The sequence below is a fragment of the Hipposideros armiger genome, unplaced genomic scaffold (genome assembly GCF_001890085.2).
Source record: "Hipposideros armiger isolate ML-2016 unplaced genomic scaffold, ASM189008v1 scaffold_472, whole genome shotgun sequence".
In the NCBI taxonomy this organism is placed as follows: domain Eukaryota; kingdom Metazoa; phylum Chordata; class Mammalia; order Chiroptera; family Hipposideridae; genus Hipposideros; species Hipposideros armiger.
The window spans coordinates 429,497-451,717 of record NW_017731822.1 but is presented as its reverse complement, the minus strand read 5'-3'; the positions used below and the strand labels follow the sequence as shown (position 1 = coordinate 451,717).

The window sequence follows — 22,221 nt, the reverse complement described above, 5'->3', positions numbered from 1 at the left end:
GGAATTGGGGGATGGGAACAGCACTGGGGAATTGGGGGAAGGGGAACAGACAAGTTGCTGTTCTTTTGTTCTTCAGTCTAGTTGTGGATGACGTTGCTTCACTGGCCCAAGTTGGCACCATCATTGCACTCTTCCTGGGTGAGGCAGATCAGTCGCCGGCTTCTGGATGGCCACTCACGCTGGCTGCTGGCTACACACGGTAGCCCTTGGCAACCCACTGCAGCAGGGGCTGCAGCCTACACCATCACCTGGCGACTCACGGCAGCGCAGCTCCAGGTTGAGCTGTTGTTCAGCATCTTAGCTGTGGAGGGCAGTGTCACTGGCCCTCATGTGTGGGATCCGAATCGGGGCTCTCTGGCGTCCCAAGCCAGCTCTTAACCAACACGCCACTGGGCCGGCCCACAGAGGCTGTTTTTAATATGGCTCTGTTAATTGGCTTTTGTTACAACTCAGTAATTGAATTGTGTAACCTTGCAACCCAAGTAGTCACATACCAAATGTTAATGTGCAGCGATGTGCACATAAATTTAGGGATTTACTTGTCAGTTAAAGCCATTTGTTTTCCCTCTGTCTATTGTCCTTACAGAGAAAAGGGAGACTTTGCTTTCAGTGCTTGGTTGGAAAATCATAGCCAAGCTGTGCCAATAAGAGGATGAGTCTGGCTGAAGAGCAGCTGTGTGGTCAGGTGATAAATGGAGGAATCTGGAAGCTTTTTTTTTTCGCCAGCGCTCTGGTTTTGCCTCTCACAGTCCTCTCTCCGTAACCCAAGCTAGAGCTTTGCATGAGGAAGTAGTCAGTGTTGGGCGTGGCTTGGCTTGTCCCAGAAAGGGTCCTGCTCTTGGTGTGTGCTGGGCTATCCTGTTTTCAGAGACTTGCTGCAGTGGGGCATCCTTGGGGCTCTTGTCTGCTATTGACCTCAGGGAGTGAGCGTGTCTCCATTGTTGAAGAGTGGCTGGAACCACCATGCTGCCCACAAGGTGCAGAGGGTAGCGCCCTGGCCAAGGTGGGGCTGGTACAGCGTCCCTGTGGGGCCTGTGCGGTTTCCATGTGGGTTAATTCTGGCTCACAAGGGTCTGCAGGATGTGTCCATTCATCACCTCCTTTTGCTCTCGGCTGAATGACAGGGTATCAGGGAGGCCTCCCGGGCCACCCAGCATAAAATAGCAACCTGCTTCCCGGCACTCCCTCGCCTCTTTGCTCTGCTAGGTCCCCCCCTTAGCTTTATTTCCCTCCTTTAACCCATCAGATGTATTCACAATAGCAACAAGCACATTCACCTTGCGTCCGCCTCTTAGACTGAGAGCACAGACCTCATCTACTTCACTGGTGCATCCTGGTGCATAGACCAGTGCCTGGTAAGCAGTGGTCTGGGCAGCAGACCTCAGAGCCATGGACATCTTACAGTGAGGGAGCCACACTTCTGAGAAGTGACTCATTGACAGTCATAAACCTGCTTAATGGCAGAGTGACCAGTTGACTCAGATAATCAGAGTTTATCCTTACTTTTAATATCATGGGTTTATCTTAAGAAAGCAAATTTTGTTGCCTTTGTGACTTGAAGGGTTTCCATTCAGGCCTCTCTTTCTACCTACGGCTCCACAGGGTAGTTTTGGGTGCCCATGGCTGTGGCTGAAGAGAGAGCCTTCTCTGGAACAGCAAGTTGGGTGACAGATGTCCCGTCAGGGGGCTGATGAGCGGGAGCAGGTGTGTTGGGCTGGACCACTGGCGTGCTCTGTATCCCTGAGGAGAGAGGGGCCCTGGGCATTTCTCCTCGTTCCCGAGCGAAGCATGTTGAAAGGCCGAGCCAGGTAGGCAGTAGCGTAGATTTGTGCGGGTCACGTTCCCTTATTCTTGATTTGTGGGGCTTCTGCTTCCCCCAGGCAGTTTTGAAATCTTTGCTCTTTCTCCCTGGTGTCATTTTCTGAGTCTTGCCCTTTCATACTGACAGCCCAGGCTTTTCCCAGACCCCAGTGAAGGTCACAGGAGTTCTGCGGACAACAGATAGAAGGTAGCCTGTGGGGGTAGTGGCAGGGCTTTGGGGTGATTACTTGGGAACTGTCAGTTTTCTCAGGTGCCTTGGTTTTGACACTGGAGGCTGTGGAATCAGTCGAGTTGACTGAAAAGTGGAGGTAGGGTTAGGAGGAGTTGAGAGGCCTTTCATAAAACAGCCCGATGGAAGTGACCGTCTGCCCAAGGCGCCAGGCAGGGAAGGGGATATACTTGTATGAAGGGACGACCAAGCCCTGACTGACCACGGATGTTTCTTCCTCACCAGTTCTTACATCCTGACTTCCACCCTCCCACTGTTGTCAGTTACTGAGGGATGGGAGTAGATTTCTGGGACACAGACCGATAGCTTTAAATCGCTGTGACCTGTAAGGAAACATGCTGAGCCCCGACTTAGGATTCCATCTCCTCCTCACTACTGTGAGCCGTTGGGCTAGTTTCCTAGTCTCACAGAACTACCGTTCCTAAAATAGGGATGATTTTCTTTTTTGTGGCAAGGACTTCCTATATTATGTGTTAAAGTGTTTGTACACTGGTATGTGCCAGGCACAAAAATAAATAAATATGAAAATATTTGTTGAAAGGATGAACACGCAGTAGGTGCTTCTTTATCATTCTTTCCTTTGCAGGCTGGGAGAGGAGGTTTATGGGTAGGAAAGGGGAAGAAAGGAGGAGACAGAAAAATGGAAGCGTCCATTTCATCATCACTCCACTTTGCCTATTCATTTAGTTATGTAATGTGATCACTGCATGGCCCTGTCTTAAGGAGTGGTCAGGGACGGTGGTCAGAACACTGGCTATTGGCCCCTCTAGGTTTACTTAAGCTTTGGTAAAGTTATAACACTGTTCTTTTATTTACTTATTCACGAAGTCTTTCATTATGGTTCTTATTCTTAGAAAGCTATAATGGGTGTGCGGAACTCAAAAAGAAATGGTACATAACACTGAGGAAAACTCATCTTTTTTATAATATCATTCTTTGTAGTAGATGATGATTTTTAACAAAAGATGCTTTGAGGAGAGAATTTTTGTTTTCAGATACTAAGGCAAGTGCTCTCTCTGTTTTCTGTGGAAATATCTTTTAAGACATCAATGATCTGTTTTCATTTGACCAAGTTAAATTTTGCTGTTCTTGGTATGAGTTTGCATGAGGATGCTTTGACTTTGAAAACTTGAGTTGATGGCTTGAATGCATCATCCTGGTAAGGGATACTATCAAGTGGGATCTCAGAGGGAAACTAAAGGTGGGTTTTCTCTTTCACCTCTTTTTTTAGGAGGAATAGGAGGGTTATGAATAATGAATAGAATAGCTTATGAATATTCAGCACAAGCAAATACAGAGTTGCTATACAGACTTTGAAAACTGGAAGCAAAACAAATATAGGTTCACAAATTACGTCATTTCCTTATAATGTCAAGGGGATGCCGGAGGAACTTAACTCTTGTGTGTATCAATTAGCCTGTGGGAAAATTGGTTTCATTATACATGGTTTCGCTTATAGTCACAGGATTTATTGACGACATTAGGTGAGGACTGACAGCACTGCCCCAGAGACCACATTCCGGGGAGGAATTCTGCCTCTAAACTGTGCCACTGCCGAGGACCCAGCAGCAGTTTAGGTTCAGAAACCAGATTCTATTTGTATGTAGAAATCGTTCAGGGAGACACAAAGCTGCTTACTGTTTGACTTTATATAAATACTGTAAATATATCCAGGTTCAAGGACAGTGTTATTTTAGAGTCAACTTCTTGAAGTGCTGAGAAAAAGGAAGGAACAATTTGCAAACCTTAATTGAAGGTTGGGCTGGTGATGAGTAGGAAGGGACTGTGGGTGGGTCAGGAGCCCAGAATGGAACCAGAACCCTTTGCATCACTTAATCTCTTACCTTTTTTATTTGTGTCCGAAACTTTCAACTTTTTTCTCAGTTTGAGTGCCTTAGTGATGCTTAAAGTGGTATTTTAAAATTGAAATTACAAAGGGCCGGCCGAGTGGCTCAGTTAGTTAAGAGCTCGCTCAAGAGTGTGAGCTCTGGGGCCGGCCCAGTGGTGCGTTGGTTAGGAGTTGGCTTGGGACACCAGCTCTGAGCAGCAGGGCCCCATTTCAGATCCCACATGAGGGCCAGTGACGCTGCGCCCTCTACAGCTAAGATGGTGAGCAACAGCTTGACCTGGAACTGGGTTGTCGTGAGTCGCCGGTGACGGCGTAGGCTGCAGTGGGGCTGGCTGGCAGCTGGAGTGAGCTTTTGTGAGCCGCCGTGAGCGGCTGTCCAGAGGCCAGCAAGCGACTGCCTCACCCGGGAAGAACACAATGATAATACCAACATGGGCCAGTGAAGCAACGTCCTCCACAACTAGACTGAAGAACAAAAGGACAACAGTAACTTGTCTGTTCCCCTTCCCCCCAATTCCCCAGCGCTGTGCCCCTCCCCCAATTCCCCAGTAAAAATCTTAAAAAAAAAATACAGTATAGAAATGTAGAGAAAGATGAACTCACTATTTTGTAACTCCAGTCAGTCAGCAAATATGAAACTGTTTTATGTGTAGCTCTTGCTGTGAGAGCAACTAAGTAGGGAATGTGTGTTTTATGGGTGTGTGTGTGTGTGTGTGTGTGTGTGTGTGTGTGTGTGTATGTGTGTGAGTGACTCCATTGGCCAGTTATCTTTCATCCAACGTGAATTACATTATCTTCAGGAGTTCAGTATTTTAATATATCTTGCTGGTCATATGATTGAATTTCAGGTCTAAATGACCAGATTGACTAATTAGCTTAGCTGTTGAATGTGGTATGCCTGATCTCTTAGTGACTAAGGTATTGAATAGAAGAATAACTTTATACATGTTTGCCTATACTAAAGGATTTGGAGTTTTTTGTCTATTAAATGACCTTTTGTTATCTTAAACTAAAAAATCGCTGAATTTGAAGTTAGTAGGGATTTTCAGGTGAGCAGAGGAAACAATAGTTGCAAATGTGTATTAAATGTTAATGATAGAATCTGAAATCTCCATTGTTTTAAATGCTTTGATTTGAAGACTTGCTAGTTCCTTTTCTTTTACTATTAATGTAAGAATGGATATGCCAATTTTTTTACCTTTCTTGTATTTTCTGGACCCTCTACCATTGTTGCTTTTTAATTTGCCAGTCTCCCTCTTAAATAATTCCTCCCGCTTGAATACTGTAGTCCAGACGCTGGCTCACATATGTACCGTACTGCAGGGCACTGCCCCTTTTTCATGCAGCTTCACCAGGTGTCTTCCCTTTCTTCCCACTTGACTCACTACCCATCCAAATCCTCCTCCTCCCACCCCCCACCCCCTCCCTCCGTCCCGAAGGAATTAACTCATAAACTCTTCATGGCAGTAATTCTTCCCTTGCACCTTTTCATTTATGTGTCCCTCCAGGTTGTCTCCACTTCCCAACAGAAAGGTGATTTTTGCTACAGTGATGTAGCCCACCTAGCTGGAACTTACCTTGCTGTCTGGCCAGTCCTCTCACCCCCTCCACCTCCCATCTTTTCTAGAACACAGCTGAAAATGACAGAACAAGCATGCGGCCCCATGAGTGGGCCCTGTCTTTATAGGAGTCAGAATGTTACTGCTTGACGTAATGTTCCCTGAGGCTGTCACTTAATTGCTAGGACAGGATAGTAATTGATGTTCATAATGATTTCCCTGAGCCATTAAGAAAAGCATCTTTAATGTACTCAAGATTTCAGGGTTTAGAAAGATTTCCATCCAGATTGGTCTCTTAAAGAAGAAAGATGTGGTGCATAAATTAGTTTACTTTTAGCTGTGTGCTAACTCAGTTATGCAAAATGACACACCTTTAGAAGGTGGGCACTTAGTAGTGGAAGTCTTAGCCATGCTATTTCGCTGTTTCATTCTTCGGACAAGTTAAGTGTACACGTTTTCTGCTATTGAGACATAATTTTCCTTAAATGGAGTGTTGTTCCAGATAAGGTAGCTCTGACCTAAGAAAGGCATAATTCTATGTTGAACCCTTTAATTTTAAACTTCAGGGAATAGAAGCACTGTCTTATTAAATCACAAGTCTTGACTGATCTTATGACACTTACATATTCCTGTGCTTTCTCTGTCTTCCTGCTCACCACAGCTCTCATCATGGAAGGGAGGCAGAGGTAGATAAACAGATGTTAGTTATAATAAGAAATCATAGTTACCAGGATGAAATGTGCAAAAATATGCGCCTGTTCACCACATGCTTGGTTTGGGCCTTGGAGGAGCGTGACAAGAAAAGCAGGTATCCATGGGGTCATGCTGCCACTATTCCTGCTGTTGTACGGAGACGTTCAGAAGGCTGAGATGGATGTTCCCTGAAGTCTCTCTCCCAAGTTAATCATGTGGTTCCTTTTGTAAGTTCACTCATGGATTGCTGTCTGGTTATTATACCTTCCCCCTTTGGTTGAATTTTGGATTTTCTCAGACACTGGAGAAGAGCACTGAGGAGTGGGACCTGTGGTTTTGGGGATCACAGTGCAGAACCAGTTAGGCTGGTGTTTGAGGTTGGGGTGGGTGGATGTAGAACCTTAGAAAGAGTGGTCAGTGGGTTGCCCAGTGCTGAGCTCATGCCATTTACCACATGGTCATGGAGTTTCTGTATATGCTCTTAGAAATAAGGAAATATAAGGGAGAGTGGGTTGGATTTTTAAAAAGTTCTTTTTTAAAGACTGTTGTTTAGAGTACGTTTAGGATTCATAGCAAAATTTGTCAACGCAGAACCAGCTAACGAGATACTGAGTTGCTTTTCAGAGAAAACAGACCAATCCACAAGTCATGCAGCTGGAGCATGCGCAGAGGAGAGATCTTTGACCTCCAGCTGCACCCAGAACCAAAGTTTCCCTGTCCGCCCCCCCCTCCCCCCGCTCCCCCCAACCAAAAGACCAGGACATACCCGGGAGGAACTTGAACACCAGAACCCTTTCAGTAGCCAAGGGTCTGTTGTTGATGCCCCTTTTCCACAAATGTCTAAGCTCCAAGGTCCTCCAGTAAAAACTTGCCCTGCGAGCTCGTCCACATGCCTGTCCCCTCTAGCCCCTTAAAAACCCTTGGCAAGTCCAGAGAGCAAGCTGGATTTGAGGCGCCATTAGGCCTCCCATCTTCTCGTTTGGCACCTTGATCATTAAAACTTTTCTTTACTCCAAACTCTGAAGTTCTGAGTTTTGGCCTTTCGAAGCCTTGGGCACGCAGACTTCGGTAACAAATTGAGAGGAAGGTACAGAGATTTCCCATATGCCCCCCTGACCTCACACATGCATAACCTGCCCCATTACCAACATCCCCACCAGAGTGGTATGTTTGTTCCAACTGATGAACCTGAATTGACACGTCATGATCACTCAAAGGTCATAGTTTACATCAGGGTTCACTGTTGGTGTGGCACGTTCTATGACTGCAAAAATGGATAATGACATGCAGCCATCGTTGTAGTGTCGTACAGAGTATTTTCACTGCCCTAAACATTCTCTGTGCTCTGCTTATTTGTCCCCCTTCCCCAGTTGGAATTTTTAAGGTAAACTAAGAGTGATGTGAGTGAGACACCCTGGGGAGAGAACAGGCAAACCAACTTGGGTTTGCCACTAGACTTGTGTCCTTCCAGCTCTCTGCGTTTTACTCATTGTGAAACTATTTTGTTGAACTAGGCTGGCCTGTCCTTTGAGCTCTTGAACATTTCAGAATATAAGTTACATGATTTTATGATAAACATAATTGAGGTTTGTTAGAATTTAATTGTTATGAATCTAACCTTTCATACACCAAAATCTCCACTTAAGGCAATGAGTGCATGTATATAAATACTGTATAGTCCAAAAAGGATATGATAGCTTGAATTTGGGGTTTTTCATACGAGCGTGGAGAAGTGATTTCCAAACTTCAGAATGCATATGAATCACTGGAGACTGGATAAAAAAAGGCATGGGTTCCTGTACTCCACTGACAGAAGTCTCACATTTGGGTCTAGTGTGGGGTCTGGAAGTCTGCACCTCACAAGGGAAAGTGAGAAGCTGAACTCACCTTCCTCAATAGAAAAACTTGACTGACACTACCCCCCGCCCCCCAGTATATTTCTTATATCCAAAATATTACATCTCCGAAAGCAACAAAACACTAAAATCACTTAGCTCAAGGAGCAAAGCATCCAAGTTGGATGGAATGAGGAGCAGGCAGGTCGTTCGTAGTCCCTTCTGCTACAAGTGCACAGTCACATGATTATGGAAGGCCCTTTTCTGACCTAGTGGGAGACTGGCGGCCTCTTGGTCGGGTGCAGTGTATGACGCACTCCTTTTGTGTTTACATGTCTGGAGAGAGGTGACTGCAGTTTTGTGGCACAGCGTATAGTTCTGGGTGAATCACTGAGTGTTCTCGCTTTCCCCTGGCCTGTGGACAGCTGCATATACTTGTCCCTTTCTGGGATTTAAGGTTTGCTTGCAGCTCACGCCTCAAAGGCTCCTTGTCCTATCCTTTGATGACCTTCAAGGCCACTAGGGCTCTGCTGAAGCCCATGGTGTTTCTGTATCTCTGCCCCGCAGTGATGTTCTCTTCACCTTGGAGCAGGGCGCTTGGTCCCACACTGTCCTGTTCCCTACTTGTTTCTGCCACAGAGTACATGTTTCTCTGTCATCATGTTACGTTCCTTCTTGTGGACTTTTTTTGTACAGCCCTTTGAATTACAAGCTCCTTGAGGGCAGATTTGGTGCTCTGTTCCGTCGGCAGCGAGGGGCATGTACTGGGCCCTGGTTCGGTGTTGTTAGCCTTTAGCTCCCTGAGACCTGCACAGGTAGGCTTTGCTGTTAAGCAGTTTCAGGCAGTTATTCTCAAGTTTTGATTCAGATTAAACTCAATGGAAAGAAAAAGCATTCTGATCTCCAGTATCTGTTAAAAGAAAATTTATGAGATAAAGGAAGGAACAAACAAAACCCATTATCAGTTTTAGGAAGCCAGGGATGAGGGGCTCCGAATGTGCTCACACATGCCTGCAGACGTCTAAAGAATTTTTTGGGGATGTTCTTTTCATTGACTTTTCCTGATTTATCATAGGAGAGCAAAGGCCATGGATTGAAAATAAGTTTTTTATTGTTGGTTACTGTGTTGCCCTGTCCTATTATATCACTTAAAATATTTATGTTGTGGAATAGTATACTTGGCAGTCCCTATGTGAATTGGTTAAATAGGACATTTGAGGTCATTTCTATTTTAAAGTTCACATCCTGCTCTAGGGAAAAGTCCCGGTGTGACTCTTGAGCTAGTTAACACTCTCAGCACTTCAGTTTCTTCATTTATAAAATGAGGATAACGATACATATGTTGGGTTGTTTGAGCAATAAATGAAAATTCATACAAAGTGCCGGGTTCACTAAATGTCCCAAGAGTGGGGACATCATGGTGCCGTATGTCCTGTTCTCACAGCCCTGTCTCCGAGACTAAAATGGTTTCCAGGTGTCACAGGGCCATGCGCTGTAAGTGTGCACACATCTCGCTGAGTTGTTGAGGGAAGAATGTATGTGTTAATCCTAAATTATGTTTGCTTACCTAGGAGGACTGATCAAGAACTACAGTGAATGTTTAAATAAAAAAAATTTATTACAGTAAAAGACACGTGACCATTAATACCCCTCAAAATACTCCCCCTCACTTCAAACACACTTATCCCATCGTTCTTGCCACTTTCTGAAGGAGTTCTGGAAGTCCTCTTTTGTGAGTGTGTTTAGTTGCGCTGTCGTGGCTCTCTCGATGTCCTGAATCATTTTGACTTTGGGGAAGAGCCAGAAGTCGCACAGTGCCAGTTCCAGTGAATAAGGTGGATGAGGACACACCGTAATGTTTTCATTTGATAGAAATTGCCATATACCAGAAGCAGTGTGTGACACGGAGCGTTGTCATGATGGAGGATGATTTACGGCACACTTTAAAACACATCTTCTCTCAGCCATAGCTCACACCCGACTGACTGCACTGAACAAGCTGGAACTTGTCACACACTGTTACTAAGGTTTGACATGCCATTTCCTGTATTGAAGATCCCTGCCTTTCCGCTGGATGGCACTCGGCAGCAGCATTCACTGTATGTTTTGATTACAACGGAAAGGCTCCGTGTCACACATTGCTTCTGGTACAACAGTTTCTGTCAAATAAAAACATTATGATGTGTCCTCATCCTCCTTATTCACTGGATCTGGCACCATTTGACTTCTGGTTCTTTCCCAGAGTCAAGAAGACCATGAAAGGTAAACGTTTTGAATCGATTCAGGACATCAAGGCAGCCACGACAGCACAACTAAAGATAGGCACAAAAGGAGGAATTCTAGAACTGCTTCAGAAAGTGGCAAGAATGGTGGGATAAGTATGTTCCAAGTGAGGGGAAGTATTTTGAGGGAGATTAATGGCAATGTGACTTTTACTGTAATAATTTTTCTTTTTTTTAAACATTTGCTGTAGTTCTTGATCACACCTTGTACCTTACATAGTATCACAAACTTAATGGAATTTCATTCTCTAGTATTCTATCCATGCTCTCTCACCTATTGGGTTGTCGGAAAAGTCATGATGCATTTTTTGCAACAAAAAAACAGAAAAAAATATGTCATGACTTTTCCAACAACCCAATAGAATGAGTACAAAAGCTGTCTGATTCTGTGAAGAAAGGTGAGGTTCAAGTAGAAAGCGGTAGGGGCAGCAAAGGTGCCAAGCTACAATGCACTTCCTTGTTGCGGTCTGCAGTGGTGCCATGTGATAACAAGGATATGTGAGGGCAGGTTGGAGCAGGAATGGTAGACTCTTCAATGGGCTAAGGTGTTGAACAAGCGGCATGACTACCCCATTGGATAAGAGTCCTAGTTAAAGGTTCTTTCATTTCCATCCCCTCTAAGTTTCCTCTTATGAATGAGACCCAGAATTTGCCTCTCAGTGAGCGTACTTATTCATCACATGTATTTTAATGGAGTTATTCTGGTCTATATTACGCAACATGAGTTAGTTACCTAGTACTTGGTGAGACTAGAAAATTTAGGAAGATCGGACCATTGCCATCTTTTTCCTCTTGGGACTTAAAAGCATCCTTTGACTGCTGTTCCTTCTGCTAGGCTCCTCTCTGTGGGTTCGGGACAGACTTCATTAGAGGCAGACGGGCTGCCATAGTGCCCTGCATTTTATAACCATGTGTGATTTTTTTCCCTTAGAACATGTGTAATGCATATTTGCAAACGCAAGTTGGCAATTTTGACTTAGAATCATGAAGAAGAGTTAAAACTTAGGGCATTTTCCTTGGCTTGGATGTCTGCCACGAATAGTTTGAATTTCCCTTTTAAAAAAAGAAACATGCGTTTTCCTCATTTAAAGACTAAAAATGAATCAAGTGCCACGAAGGTTGCTCTGCTGAAGGGGACAATTCTGGTTAGTCTGAGCCAATCTAACTGCATGAAGTGGTATTGATTGCAGTAACAATTTTAATTCTAAATCTTGCTGTGTTTGCTAACCCTTTGAGAGAATTCAGGGGAAATAATTTAAGCTGTTTCTTTAAAAACAAAAGAATTCAAAGCAGGAATTTGATAAGATGGTAGAAATAGAAATAGGAGTCCATCTCTTTTTGCATTTTACGTAATCAATGTGGAAAGGGGATCCCGCTGCCATTGTACCTTCTTGGGCAGATAACTTAGTAATAAAATTCAATCAGAGCTCTTCATCTGCAGAATAGGATAATGACCTGATTTGTTGCTGTCATAGGATTTTTCAGGATCTATTGGGAAAATAGCTGTGAATAGTATTGGGGGGCTTTTCACCATCACATGTCTCATAAGTGCATTAATGTTTTACGTGTGCCTCATCAATAAAGCAAGCCATGGGCTTTTAATCTCTGCCTTCTGGCATTTTATAACCCCTAGTGGGACACCATGTCCAAGAAATGTAGACAGTAGGACAGAAGAATCAAGTTCACACGTGGATGTTAGGTATGTATATTTAATAGTGACCAAGTTGGGCCGGCCGAGTGGCTTAGTTGGTTAAGAGTTGGCTTAAGAGTATGAGCTCTGAGCAACAGGGCTGCTGTTTTGATTCCCACATGGGCCAGTGATGCTGTACCCGAGCTGAGCTGTCAGTGAGCTGCCAACAGGTGGCAGGATGGATCAGCTGATGTAACAACAAGATTGCCTGTTCCATGGTAGACTGTGCCCACCTGCAACTAAGACTGAACTTGGCACCTTGAGCTGAGCTGCCGCCTGGATGGCTCAGTAGATAGAGCATGCGCTCTTAACAAGGCTGCTGGTTCGACTACCGCATGGGATGGTGGCTATGCCTACCCGCAACTAAGACTGAACTTGGCATGTTGAGCTGAGCTATTGCCTGGAGGGCTCAGTGGACAGAGCGTGCGCTCTTAACAACAAGGCTGCTGGTTCGACTCCCGCATGGGATGGTGGCTATGCCCACCCGCAACTAAGATTGAACACAGCATCTTGAGCTTAGAGGCCACAAGCTGCCAACAGGAAGCTCTTAACAACAAGGCTGCTGGTTCTACTCCCGCATGGGATGGTGGCTATGCCCACCTGCAACTAAGATTGAAAACAGCATCTTGAGCTTAGAGGCCACAAGCTGCCAACAGGAAGCCAGATGGCGACTGGCGCCCTCCACAACAAAGATTGAAGAACAACAACTTGGCTGGTTCCCTTCCCAAATTCTCCAATAAAATCTTAAAAAAAAAAAAAATAGTGACTAAGTTGTTGACTGGTGTATTTTAAGAATAGATGATGCAATGGAAAGAAAGGTCCTATTAATACTAGGTTCCTAATCTCTCCATGCACAGACCAGGAGTTTCAGTGACAGTATGCCAGATGTAGAGTCAGGTGAAGAAAAGTGGTCATGTTATTCATCTGAAAGTGAGCAGACTACATGAAGCAGCCTTTAAGAGGTGGAATGGAGGTCAAAATGGGATGATATATCGGGTTGTCAGAAAAGTCATGATGCATATTTGCGACAGATAGCACTAGTTCGTTTTTGGAAGTATTAGAGTCATTCCCATCTATGTTATTGCTATGTCATTTGACAGCTGACAGTTCTAGCTTTATTCTAAAAAAATTTTGAGCGATTTGGTTGAGTTTTGGAGCTTTTACAAGAAATTGAAGATGGAAGACCAAACTGTGCATTTTTGCCATATTTTACTGTTTTACTTCCATAAAGGGAAGAATGCGCATCAAGTTTTGAAAAGTTGCATAAAGTTTACGGTGACAATGCTCTACAAGAACATCAGTGCCAATGATGGTTCACGAAATTCCGTGCTGGTGATTTTGATCTTAACGATGCTCCTCGGTTAAGGAGGCCCACCGAGATTGATGACAACAAAATAAAGGCATTGATCAAGTCAAACCCACGTTACACAACACGAGAGATTGCAGAAACATTGAACATCCATCATTCAAGCGTTCACAACCACCTGAAGAAGCTGGACTACGTAAGCAAGCTTGATATTTGGGTTCTGCATGAACTCAGAGAAGTTCATTTGATGACGTGTATACACCTGCAATATGCTCATTAAACATGAGGAAAACGATCCTTTTTTGAAGTGACTGATAACTGGTGATGAGAAGTGGATTGTTTACAACAATGTGGTGTGCAAATGGTCTTGGTCCTGACGTGATGATGCACCTCACAGGACATTGAAAGCAGACATTCATCAGAGAAAGGTTATGCTCTCAGTGTGGTGGGATTTTAAAGGTGTTGTGTTTTTCGAGTTCCTACCAAGGAACGAAACAATCAATTCGAATGTGTACTGTCGTCAATTGGACAGTTTGAATGACTCCATTATCCAGAAACATCCAGAGCTCGTTAATTAAAGGAACTGTGTTTTATCGTGACAACGCGAGACCACACACAAGTTTGATCACCCGTCAAAAATTATTGGAGCTTGGATGGGATGTGTTGCCACACCCACCATACTCACCTGACCTTGCGCCGTCAGAGTTCCACTTTTTTCACTCTCTTCAAAGCTCCTTGCGTGGTATAACGTTCAATGCAGATAAGGCTGTAAATCAGCACCTTGTTCAGTTTTTCGCCAATAAAGACAGGTCCTTCTATGAACAAGGAATTATGAAGCTCACTGAGAGATGGCAAAAGGTTATCAAACAAAACGGGCAATATATCATTGATTGATCTTTGTTCGTTATGTAAATAAATGACCTTTGAAAAACATAGACAAATATGTCATGACTTTTCCGACAACCCAATAGTACAGGGGTCGGCAAACTGTGGCTTGCGAGCCACATGCAGTTCTTCGGGTACGTACATGTGGCTGTGAAGTAAAATTGAAAATGAAAATAAAACTTACAGTTTCATTTATGAAGTTTTTAAACGATATTATTCACATAATGGTGATTTCATTTGTTTTATGGCACTCGAATAATTTTTAAATTGTTGTGAGGGGCAGGATTGGCTCTTGTGTCTGAAAAGTTTGCTGACCCCTGATATAGTACATTGTAGCCTCAAACTTCAGGGAATAATGCCTGTTCCTGTGTACTGAAGTCCCTAGCACAATGCAGTTGGTTCTGATTGTGTGTATTTTCACATACTACTGAGGCAGTATGAAGACGGGCCATTTGTTAAGCTAAAACCATGCCAATGGAGCGTGGGTGGGGAGTGGGGCCCTCCCCCATGGGTGGGCACCTGCCTTTTGCAGACTTAAGCTCATAACCCACCCTGAGAAGGGCAGTCATCGTATATGCTCTGTTGGGCAGTGTTGAGTAAGTCACAGACAAATTTTTATTTTAGACAAGCCTTCACATAACCTCCTCAACACAGGGTTACATGCATGTTAACATTCAGTCCTAGCTTTAGTTTTTGTCCTCCGGCTGTTTTGCTGACCATTTTGGTTCCTTTACACAATGATGGCCCATCTTAGCAGATACATTATTACTTTTAAGTTTACAGGTCTTTCTCTTTCTCTTTCTCTTACTCTTTTTCTTTCTTTCTTTTCTTTTCTTTTCTTTTCTTTTCTTTTCTTTCAGAAAAGTATATTAAATAAGCATCCCACTGCCTCCCCACATATTGGTCATGCCTTTTGAACATGAGAAATGGGCCTAAATTGACGAGATTTGAGATAACTGCAAGCTGAATTAGTGAGAAAGGGTCTTGAAACCAGCATAGGCCTCTGGAGGGAGTGGACAGAGGAAGACTCTCTTTGCCCACCAGGTATGGTGGCTAGGGCTTTACGTACGCTGTGCACTTACTATAGCCTGTCTTATTCTAGAAAGGACCCTTACTCATTGGGTCCTACAGTGATCTTTGGAAGCTCGGAGACTATAAGTAGCTTTGCTGAGAAAATACAACAGTGGAGTGGCAACGAGGAATGAGAGCCCAAGGCTGCCTGAATCCCAGATTCATTTCTTCCAGTGCATTGTCTTGTTTCTTAGGAAGGGAGCGAGACAGAATTGTTAGACAGTTTCCTGATTTAAATTTCAATTTAAAATGGACCTAATTTTGGAAGACCTGGTATGTGTTCATGAAGACTGATGTCTTTGCAGGGTCTGTTATCTGACACAAAGACAATTGATTAGTTGTTAGGTCTTGATTCTGTAATCCCTCAGTAAGGGAAGCTAATGTTCTATATAAAACAAGTGTTCTGAGAGTGAATTCAGAACTCTCAGCTTTAATGCCACTGTCAAACTGCTAAGTCTTAAGAATACACTTGCAGTCTTGAGTTCAGGAATAGAGGGGGGGGGGAAAGGAAGATGCAGCTGTTATATAAACATCTAGAGAGGTTTTTCCATAGACCAATGGATTTTCTTGACCTTGAGGATCATGTTATCATATCAGATACTCAGAAGATCCTCCCCTCGCCCACATCTCAAGTGACACATTCCCAAAACTCTTGTGACATTTTCTTTCATCCCTCGATTCTGTCAGAGAGAAATTTGCTTTAGTGATTTGAAAGTACTGCATGAAGAGTAACAAATATATATTTCCAGATTTGAGGGCTGACTGGGTGAGAAAGAGATGATCTTTGTGTTTCTTACATGGAAGTTACTGGAGGATTACTTAATACTCTATCTTCTTAAGTTCTGTTCTTCTTGGATTGTAGGAAATCATGATTTGGCTTCATGATTGTATTGCCCAGTCATAGGTAGTCATGGGGGTTTATTGATACTATGCTAAGAAATTCATTTTATATCAGTTGAGAGAAACAAGGTCCAGTGGTAGTTTATTACCAGGATTACTCTTGACCATGTGCCGTACAGCCTTCTTTGCTCCTCAGTTTTTCTTAACAATAAACCAGTGAGGCAGCCACCACTGTTACCCTTCCCCTCTTTGATGGACAGGAGCCGGAGGCACACCGAGCTGTGATGTGCTCAGGTCTCGGGAACCGCGTGAGAGATGATACGTGGATACGGTCTCGGTGCGTCGCGTGTGCCCTGGACCGCTGTCCTGTGGCTAGCTGCAGGATCACGCCCACACCCAGGGCATGAGGGAGAGCTCAGTTTCCTATGTACTGATGCGTGGCACAGAGCTGTGGTTACAAGGCTAAAGAAAAGGCCCAGGTTACAGAGCCTGTAACATAAACAGGTGGAGATTTTAAATGACCAATTGAGAGGGGGACACTATAAAAAGATACTGAATCTTGGACAAATAAGTAGCAAAAAATGGCAGTAAGATCCAAAATATAGGGGGTTAATAACGTTCATAAATTACTGCTTTCCTGACAAAGAGTTGTATTCCACTCTGTGCATCTGAGATGGAGCTTCTGTGGATGTGAGATGGCCGCCTCCTCATTTGATGTGCTGTATAGTAACATACAGACCAGACGTTTTCTTTCAGGATCATGGGTTATCCAACTGTGAAGGCAGAAATAGTGCCAGACTCTTCTCCAGGCTATGCGGGGATGGTAGAGAAGGTGGGATAATGGGGTACTCTGAGGTGGCAGTTGAGGTCCACTGAGGCTGGGCAGGCTGCAAAAGCATACCCATGGAGTGACAGATGGGAGGTGGCTGAAAGGGCAGGAAGGCTGAGTTCCCCGTACATGGACCACCGTGGGCTCGCCTGCCTGCCTCAGAAGCAGACCTTTCTTTAGACCATCTGAACTGCAGATGTGGGGCTGTGGGGGTTGGTGCCCACACTCAGTGCAGCGCTTCAGAAGACTAGGAAGATAGTTCACGTGGGGATGGTGGAGGTGGTGGTGTCTGCAGGTTGGTGAGAGCTGGAATGGGGTTCCTGGCCTGTGGATTTTATTTGTCCTGGTTTCCCATGTGTTAAGTTGTTGCACGGCTCCTGCTTGTGGACTGCTAGTTCATTGCTGGACTCCATCCCACCATGACCACATATAGAGACATAATTGTAATACAGTGTCATTTTCACAGAGTTGTTTTGTCCGAGTTGTAACTTGAGTTCCTGCATAAACTTTCCAGAAGGGAGAGCTTGCCTCAGGTTTCAAGTTCTAAAGTTCATAACGCTCCATCATGAGACCACAAGAGAGGGAGGCTCTTGGAAAACATGGGGATGTTCTTTCTGTTTTACATTTGTTGCAGAAGGACTATTTTTCACAAAGTTCTTAAGTAGATTGTGCTCAGGATATCTGGGTAATTCTTTGTTACTCACCTGGGAAATGACCAAGAGTGGATAGAGGACAAGACTGACAGTAATCAAATCCAATAACCCTCATCCGGGTGAGAGGAGAAGGATAGCACATTTGTTTGAAATATTTAGTAATAGAAGTGGATAACAAATTTTTAGGTTCTAGTCAGAAATTCTAATATAGCTGTAAAAAAGCTCTTTCCCTTTCCTTTGCCTCTTTGTGCCCCCAGCTCTTTGCACATTTCCTTTATTCTAGATAATTATTCTCCAGCCTTCTTACATTAGAACTACAAGAAAGCTTCAAAGAATACTCTCAGTATTAACTCTTGTGCTGTCAAGTAATAGGTACTGGGAAGTCCACTATGGAAAAATGACCGTTAACCATTGGTCAACTTGATGTATAGAAGAAAACATTTCTTCTGTATGCTTGGATTGAGGGGTAATGATATGTAAATTAAACCCTGGAAAGAAAGAGGGAGCAAAACTCATTTGTTCTTCTAATTGTTTTGTTTATCAAGTGTGGTTCACTGGTATTACAAACCATATTGTTCTATTGGAAAGCACGAGACTATTTCATCACCACTTTTGGGAAAAAGTATAGAAGAGGTGCTTTGTTAAACTTCAGCCGTTGTTCTGTTCTAGTGATTGTGCAAAAACAGTGGTGCCCATTATCTTTCTTTTCTGTTTTTCAGGGTCGACATGTTAAAACAGGTCAGCTGGCAGCCATCAAAGTCATGGATGTTACTGAGGTAAGATTGGGTCACAAATGTGTTTAAAGAAATCGTTAGATAAGAGACAAGGATGCCCCTGCCCCTCCAGCCCCAGTGTGAGAGTGTTGTTCTGTTTGGAGAATCGATCTTAAACAAATAGCCCTCCTGTGACATTGTGGGTTAGTAACGTCCAGCACCATAGTTGACTTAAATTGTTGCAGATGGTCCCCAAGTAACTAACAATCAGTAGCATTTTCTTTACACACACACACACACACACACACACACACACACACACACATCTGAGTGATGTCATCCTTGGCAATATAATGGACCATAATTGGAAACATCTTCTCTAATGGAAAAGAAGCGATTTGAGAAGGGATCCTGGAGGTCACATGAATAGGGAGATTGAGGGGTGTGGGTGGGGAAAGGCTTCTCCAGGGCATTAGGCCACATTTGGGCCATTTTTTTTTTTATTTTTAACATGGGGAAAGAAAACAGATCCAGCCAAGTTCCCAGAGGTTTGAAAACAGAAACATCTGCTAGGATGTTGAGCAGATTGTTGGCAAAATTTAGTAGCAAAAAATAGTTCTTGAAATGGTCACATGAGGATTTACTGTGTGGCTTTAGATGGGAAAGAGGAGAAATTAACTCAGACAAAAAATCAGTGCCTCTGTGTGTGCATATATATGCATGAGTCCATATTTAATTTTTAAAAATAGGCATAGATTATAATGAACTAAATCCATCCTATTTTAAATTACAGTTGGCTCTTTAACAACATGGATTTGAATTGCATGAATCCATTTATACACGGATTTTTTTTCAGTAAATACTATAAATGTATTTTCTCTTATGATTTTCTTAATATCTTTTCTCTAGCTTTACTGTAAGAATACAGTATAGAGTACGTACAATATACAATGTGTATTATATGTGTATGTATATGCATTACATATGGAAATCTAGTCAACAGTAGGTGATTAGTTAAGTTTTGGGGGAGTCAAAAATTATACGTGGATTTTCAACTGCGCCGGGGTCAGTGCCCCTAACCCTCCCATTGTTCAAGGGTCAATTGTATTTTTATCACAGATTTTACTTTACCTTCTCATCATTGCTTCTAACTTGCCTAATTATGAGTAAGGTTTAGTACCATATATCACAGATTATAAAGAGAGTTAACCAGCAGCCTTGGAGATTTGGGATATCTATAAATCAAGCCATAATCTCCCCAAATTTCTGGGGTCTGTCGAAGGAGGTGGTGGCTGAACTGATCTCCGGTGTACAGTTGAGTAATCTCAGGAGGTCTCTCTGGCTGCCCTGTCCTCCCGCTGGTCTCTGATAACATGCTCATCTTCAGGGCCCATATTAGTAAGGATGAGAACACATTGTTGTCTCCGGACTGCAGGACGACGGGCAGAGCTTTATGCAGATATTTGAAGATGTGACATTTCATGAGGGGACTGCTCCCTTTCCTCTGCCAGAGAGGAAATGGAGATTTTATCATGGAAAAGCACCGTGGCTTGGTCGACTGGCCAAAAGAGTTGTAACATACTGTGACATGGACTGTTGTCTTGTGGTGTAGTGGTCCTGGCTCATGTGCCACCACTCAGTGGGCCATTGGGTGCTTTCCAGGGAGATAGTCTTAAGATTATTTTGTAGAGTGGTGAAGGAGCAGCAAATCCTAACCTCCTGTCATTTAAATTCAAAAGTCTGGTTACTTCTGAGGTGCTCTCTGGCCCCCGCCTACCAGCCACCAGTCGCCCGGCTGTGATTGTTGGTGCTGCCCTGGGAAGGGGGGTACCCGGAGCCTGCGTTCTCCATTTGTTAACGCACTTCCTGCCTTGTTTACTGGCAGACTTGCGGGTGCCATTGTAAGTGAAATGTTTTGGAGTTTTCGGAAGCATTCGCAAGTCCCGAGAGTTGAGCTTCTTGCCTCACTTCAGCCTGGGCTGCCCGGCGGAGGTTGCTGCGGTGCCCCCATTCATGCTTCCTTTCCTGTCTCCTGTGGACTCTGAATGAGGCGTGTCTTCTCTGTAGGGGTCCTCTGCATCTAAGGCTGGCTCTGATCGTACAGGGTTACCGTGTTAAAAAAAAAAGTGTAAGATATAGGAAAATATTACAAGAAGTTGCATCCTTATACCCCCACCGCCTTACAGTAACCGTTGTCGGTGCTTCGGTGTATTTCCTTTCAGTCATCTCTCTGTGAGCACAGCTGTAAGATACACACATAATTGTGTGCAGTAGACACATTTGTATTCCACTTTTGTTGAGTTGTATACAGAAGGTATTTCCTTGCCTGAAAAATCAGGCAGTGTTGGAAAAATGCATTTTTGGGACTCTTTTAAAAATAATTATGCCAAACCCATGTGTTCAGGTGAAATGAAAACCAGATGGTGTGTCTTTCAGAGCAAATACAAACTCAATCAACCATTTACCATAATTGGCCTCAGTAATATTTCTTATGTGCTGTTTTCATGCAGTGATCTCTGCTATAGCTTGGGGCTGTTGTGCAGCTGGCACCCTGGGAAACGCCCTTGCTGACCCCACATCCAGGGCCTCTCAGCCCTCCTTGTCAAGTTGGCATTATCCTGGGTGGGACCGGGGAGCAGGCTGGCATTGAGGCAGAATCGGCAACTGATGCTCCTGGTTTCAACTCCAGCAGCAGGGGCTGCTGGAGAGGGTTTTGTTAACGAGAGCAGCATTCTGCGTGGTTTCTGACTTCTGCTCGGGTTCATCTCAGGAGCAAAAAAGGTGTGAGTGCTTATTCTTGGGAAAGAATCACAGACTCATCCTGACTCACCAGCCTGTTCTTTAGGTGAAATGGAGAGGCAGTTACCAGGCTCCTCATTCCTCAGGCTCAGAGGCTAGGAGAGCGGCAGGTGTGGAAGGTAAATGTGTGTGCTCCTCCCAGCCGTTAGCCCCTGGCAGCCATCAGTGAACGTGCTCTAGGCTGCACTGAGCCCACTTCACTGCTCTACTTGATTATGTGACCTGGGAAACAACGCCAATGGAGAACTCGCATCTTACCTGGGGTGAGGTGCCAGGGGGCTGTGGAGGAAACTGACGGGGTCTGAGAGGGAGGCATTTATTTGCAAGATATGTAAAGATCTCTTTATGTTTCTTCTAGGACTTTAACAATTTTAAGAATTGTTTATCTTTAAGATTTTGAAGGGCTCCTTTTTGAAGATAGCTTGTCATTTATCTTATTGGTTGTGGGAAGGGTTTAAGGAGCAGGTTAAGGGTATGTTCAAACTGGACAAGACCAGGACATGAGATCTATAATATGTTGTTTTTGAAATAATTACAGAGTCCCAGGAATTTGCAGAAAAATGTAGAGGGAGGCCCCATGTACCCTGCCCCCCGTCTTCCCCAGTGGTAACATCTTGCATAACTAGCACAATATCATAATTGAAGTCCATGCACAAAACAAGGTAGGGTGAATGATGGCTTTTACAAGCTAAAGGTTTGCCCTGGACTCCAAGGTTAGATTATAGCAAACAAGGCCACGCCAGTCTACTGTCTGCCTATGTGGCTCAGAATCAAGGCAGGCCCTGAAAGTTGGGTTGATACAATCTGCTGAGTTCATTCGGATTTCCCCAGCTAGAGAATGCGTGCGTTCAGTTGTGTGTGATGTGTTTTGAGGAATGCTTGAATTGGTTGTTTGAATTCCTGATAGCCCCTTCATTTCAATCCCTGTGTCTTAATGTCAACTTGTATTATTGCTGTTACACATAAGGGACTGATTGTTTCTTGCAGTTTTGGGGTTTCCCATTATTTTGAGGTGACACTGTGGAAGGTAAAAAGATGAATTAGATAGGTCAGTAATTCTCAATTTGGGGTCCATGAACTCTTTAAGTAAGGTTTGCCTCTGAGAAGTAAGTTTTTATGTTTTCATTTTAATAACTTCACCCAAACTTTTTGTTATGAAAAATGTTT

At 43.8% G+C, this 22,221-nt stretch overlaps 1 protein-coding gene across 28 annotated transcripts in view; it reads left to right on the top strand.

Moving 5' to 3' along the window:
* The window catches only part of MAP4K4 (mitogen-activated protein kinase kinase kinase kinase 4), a 192,994-nt gene that overhangs the window by 70,065 nt on the left and 100,708 nt on the right, over positions 1 to 22,221 (top strand). For all 28 annotated transcript variants that reach the window (XM_019666503.1, XM_019666508.1, XM_019666507.1 and 25 more), the window contains one exon: positions 18,262 to 18,318. In XM_019666503.1, coding sequence (XP_019522048.1) covers positions 18,304 to 18,318 — 15 coding nt within the window. In that variant the 5' untranslated portion in view covers positions 18,262 to 18,303. The remainder of the gene's footprint in view (positions 1 to 18,261; positions 18,319 to 22,221) is intronic.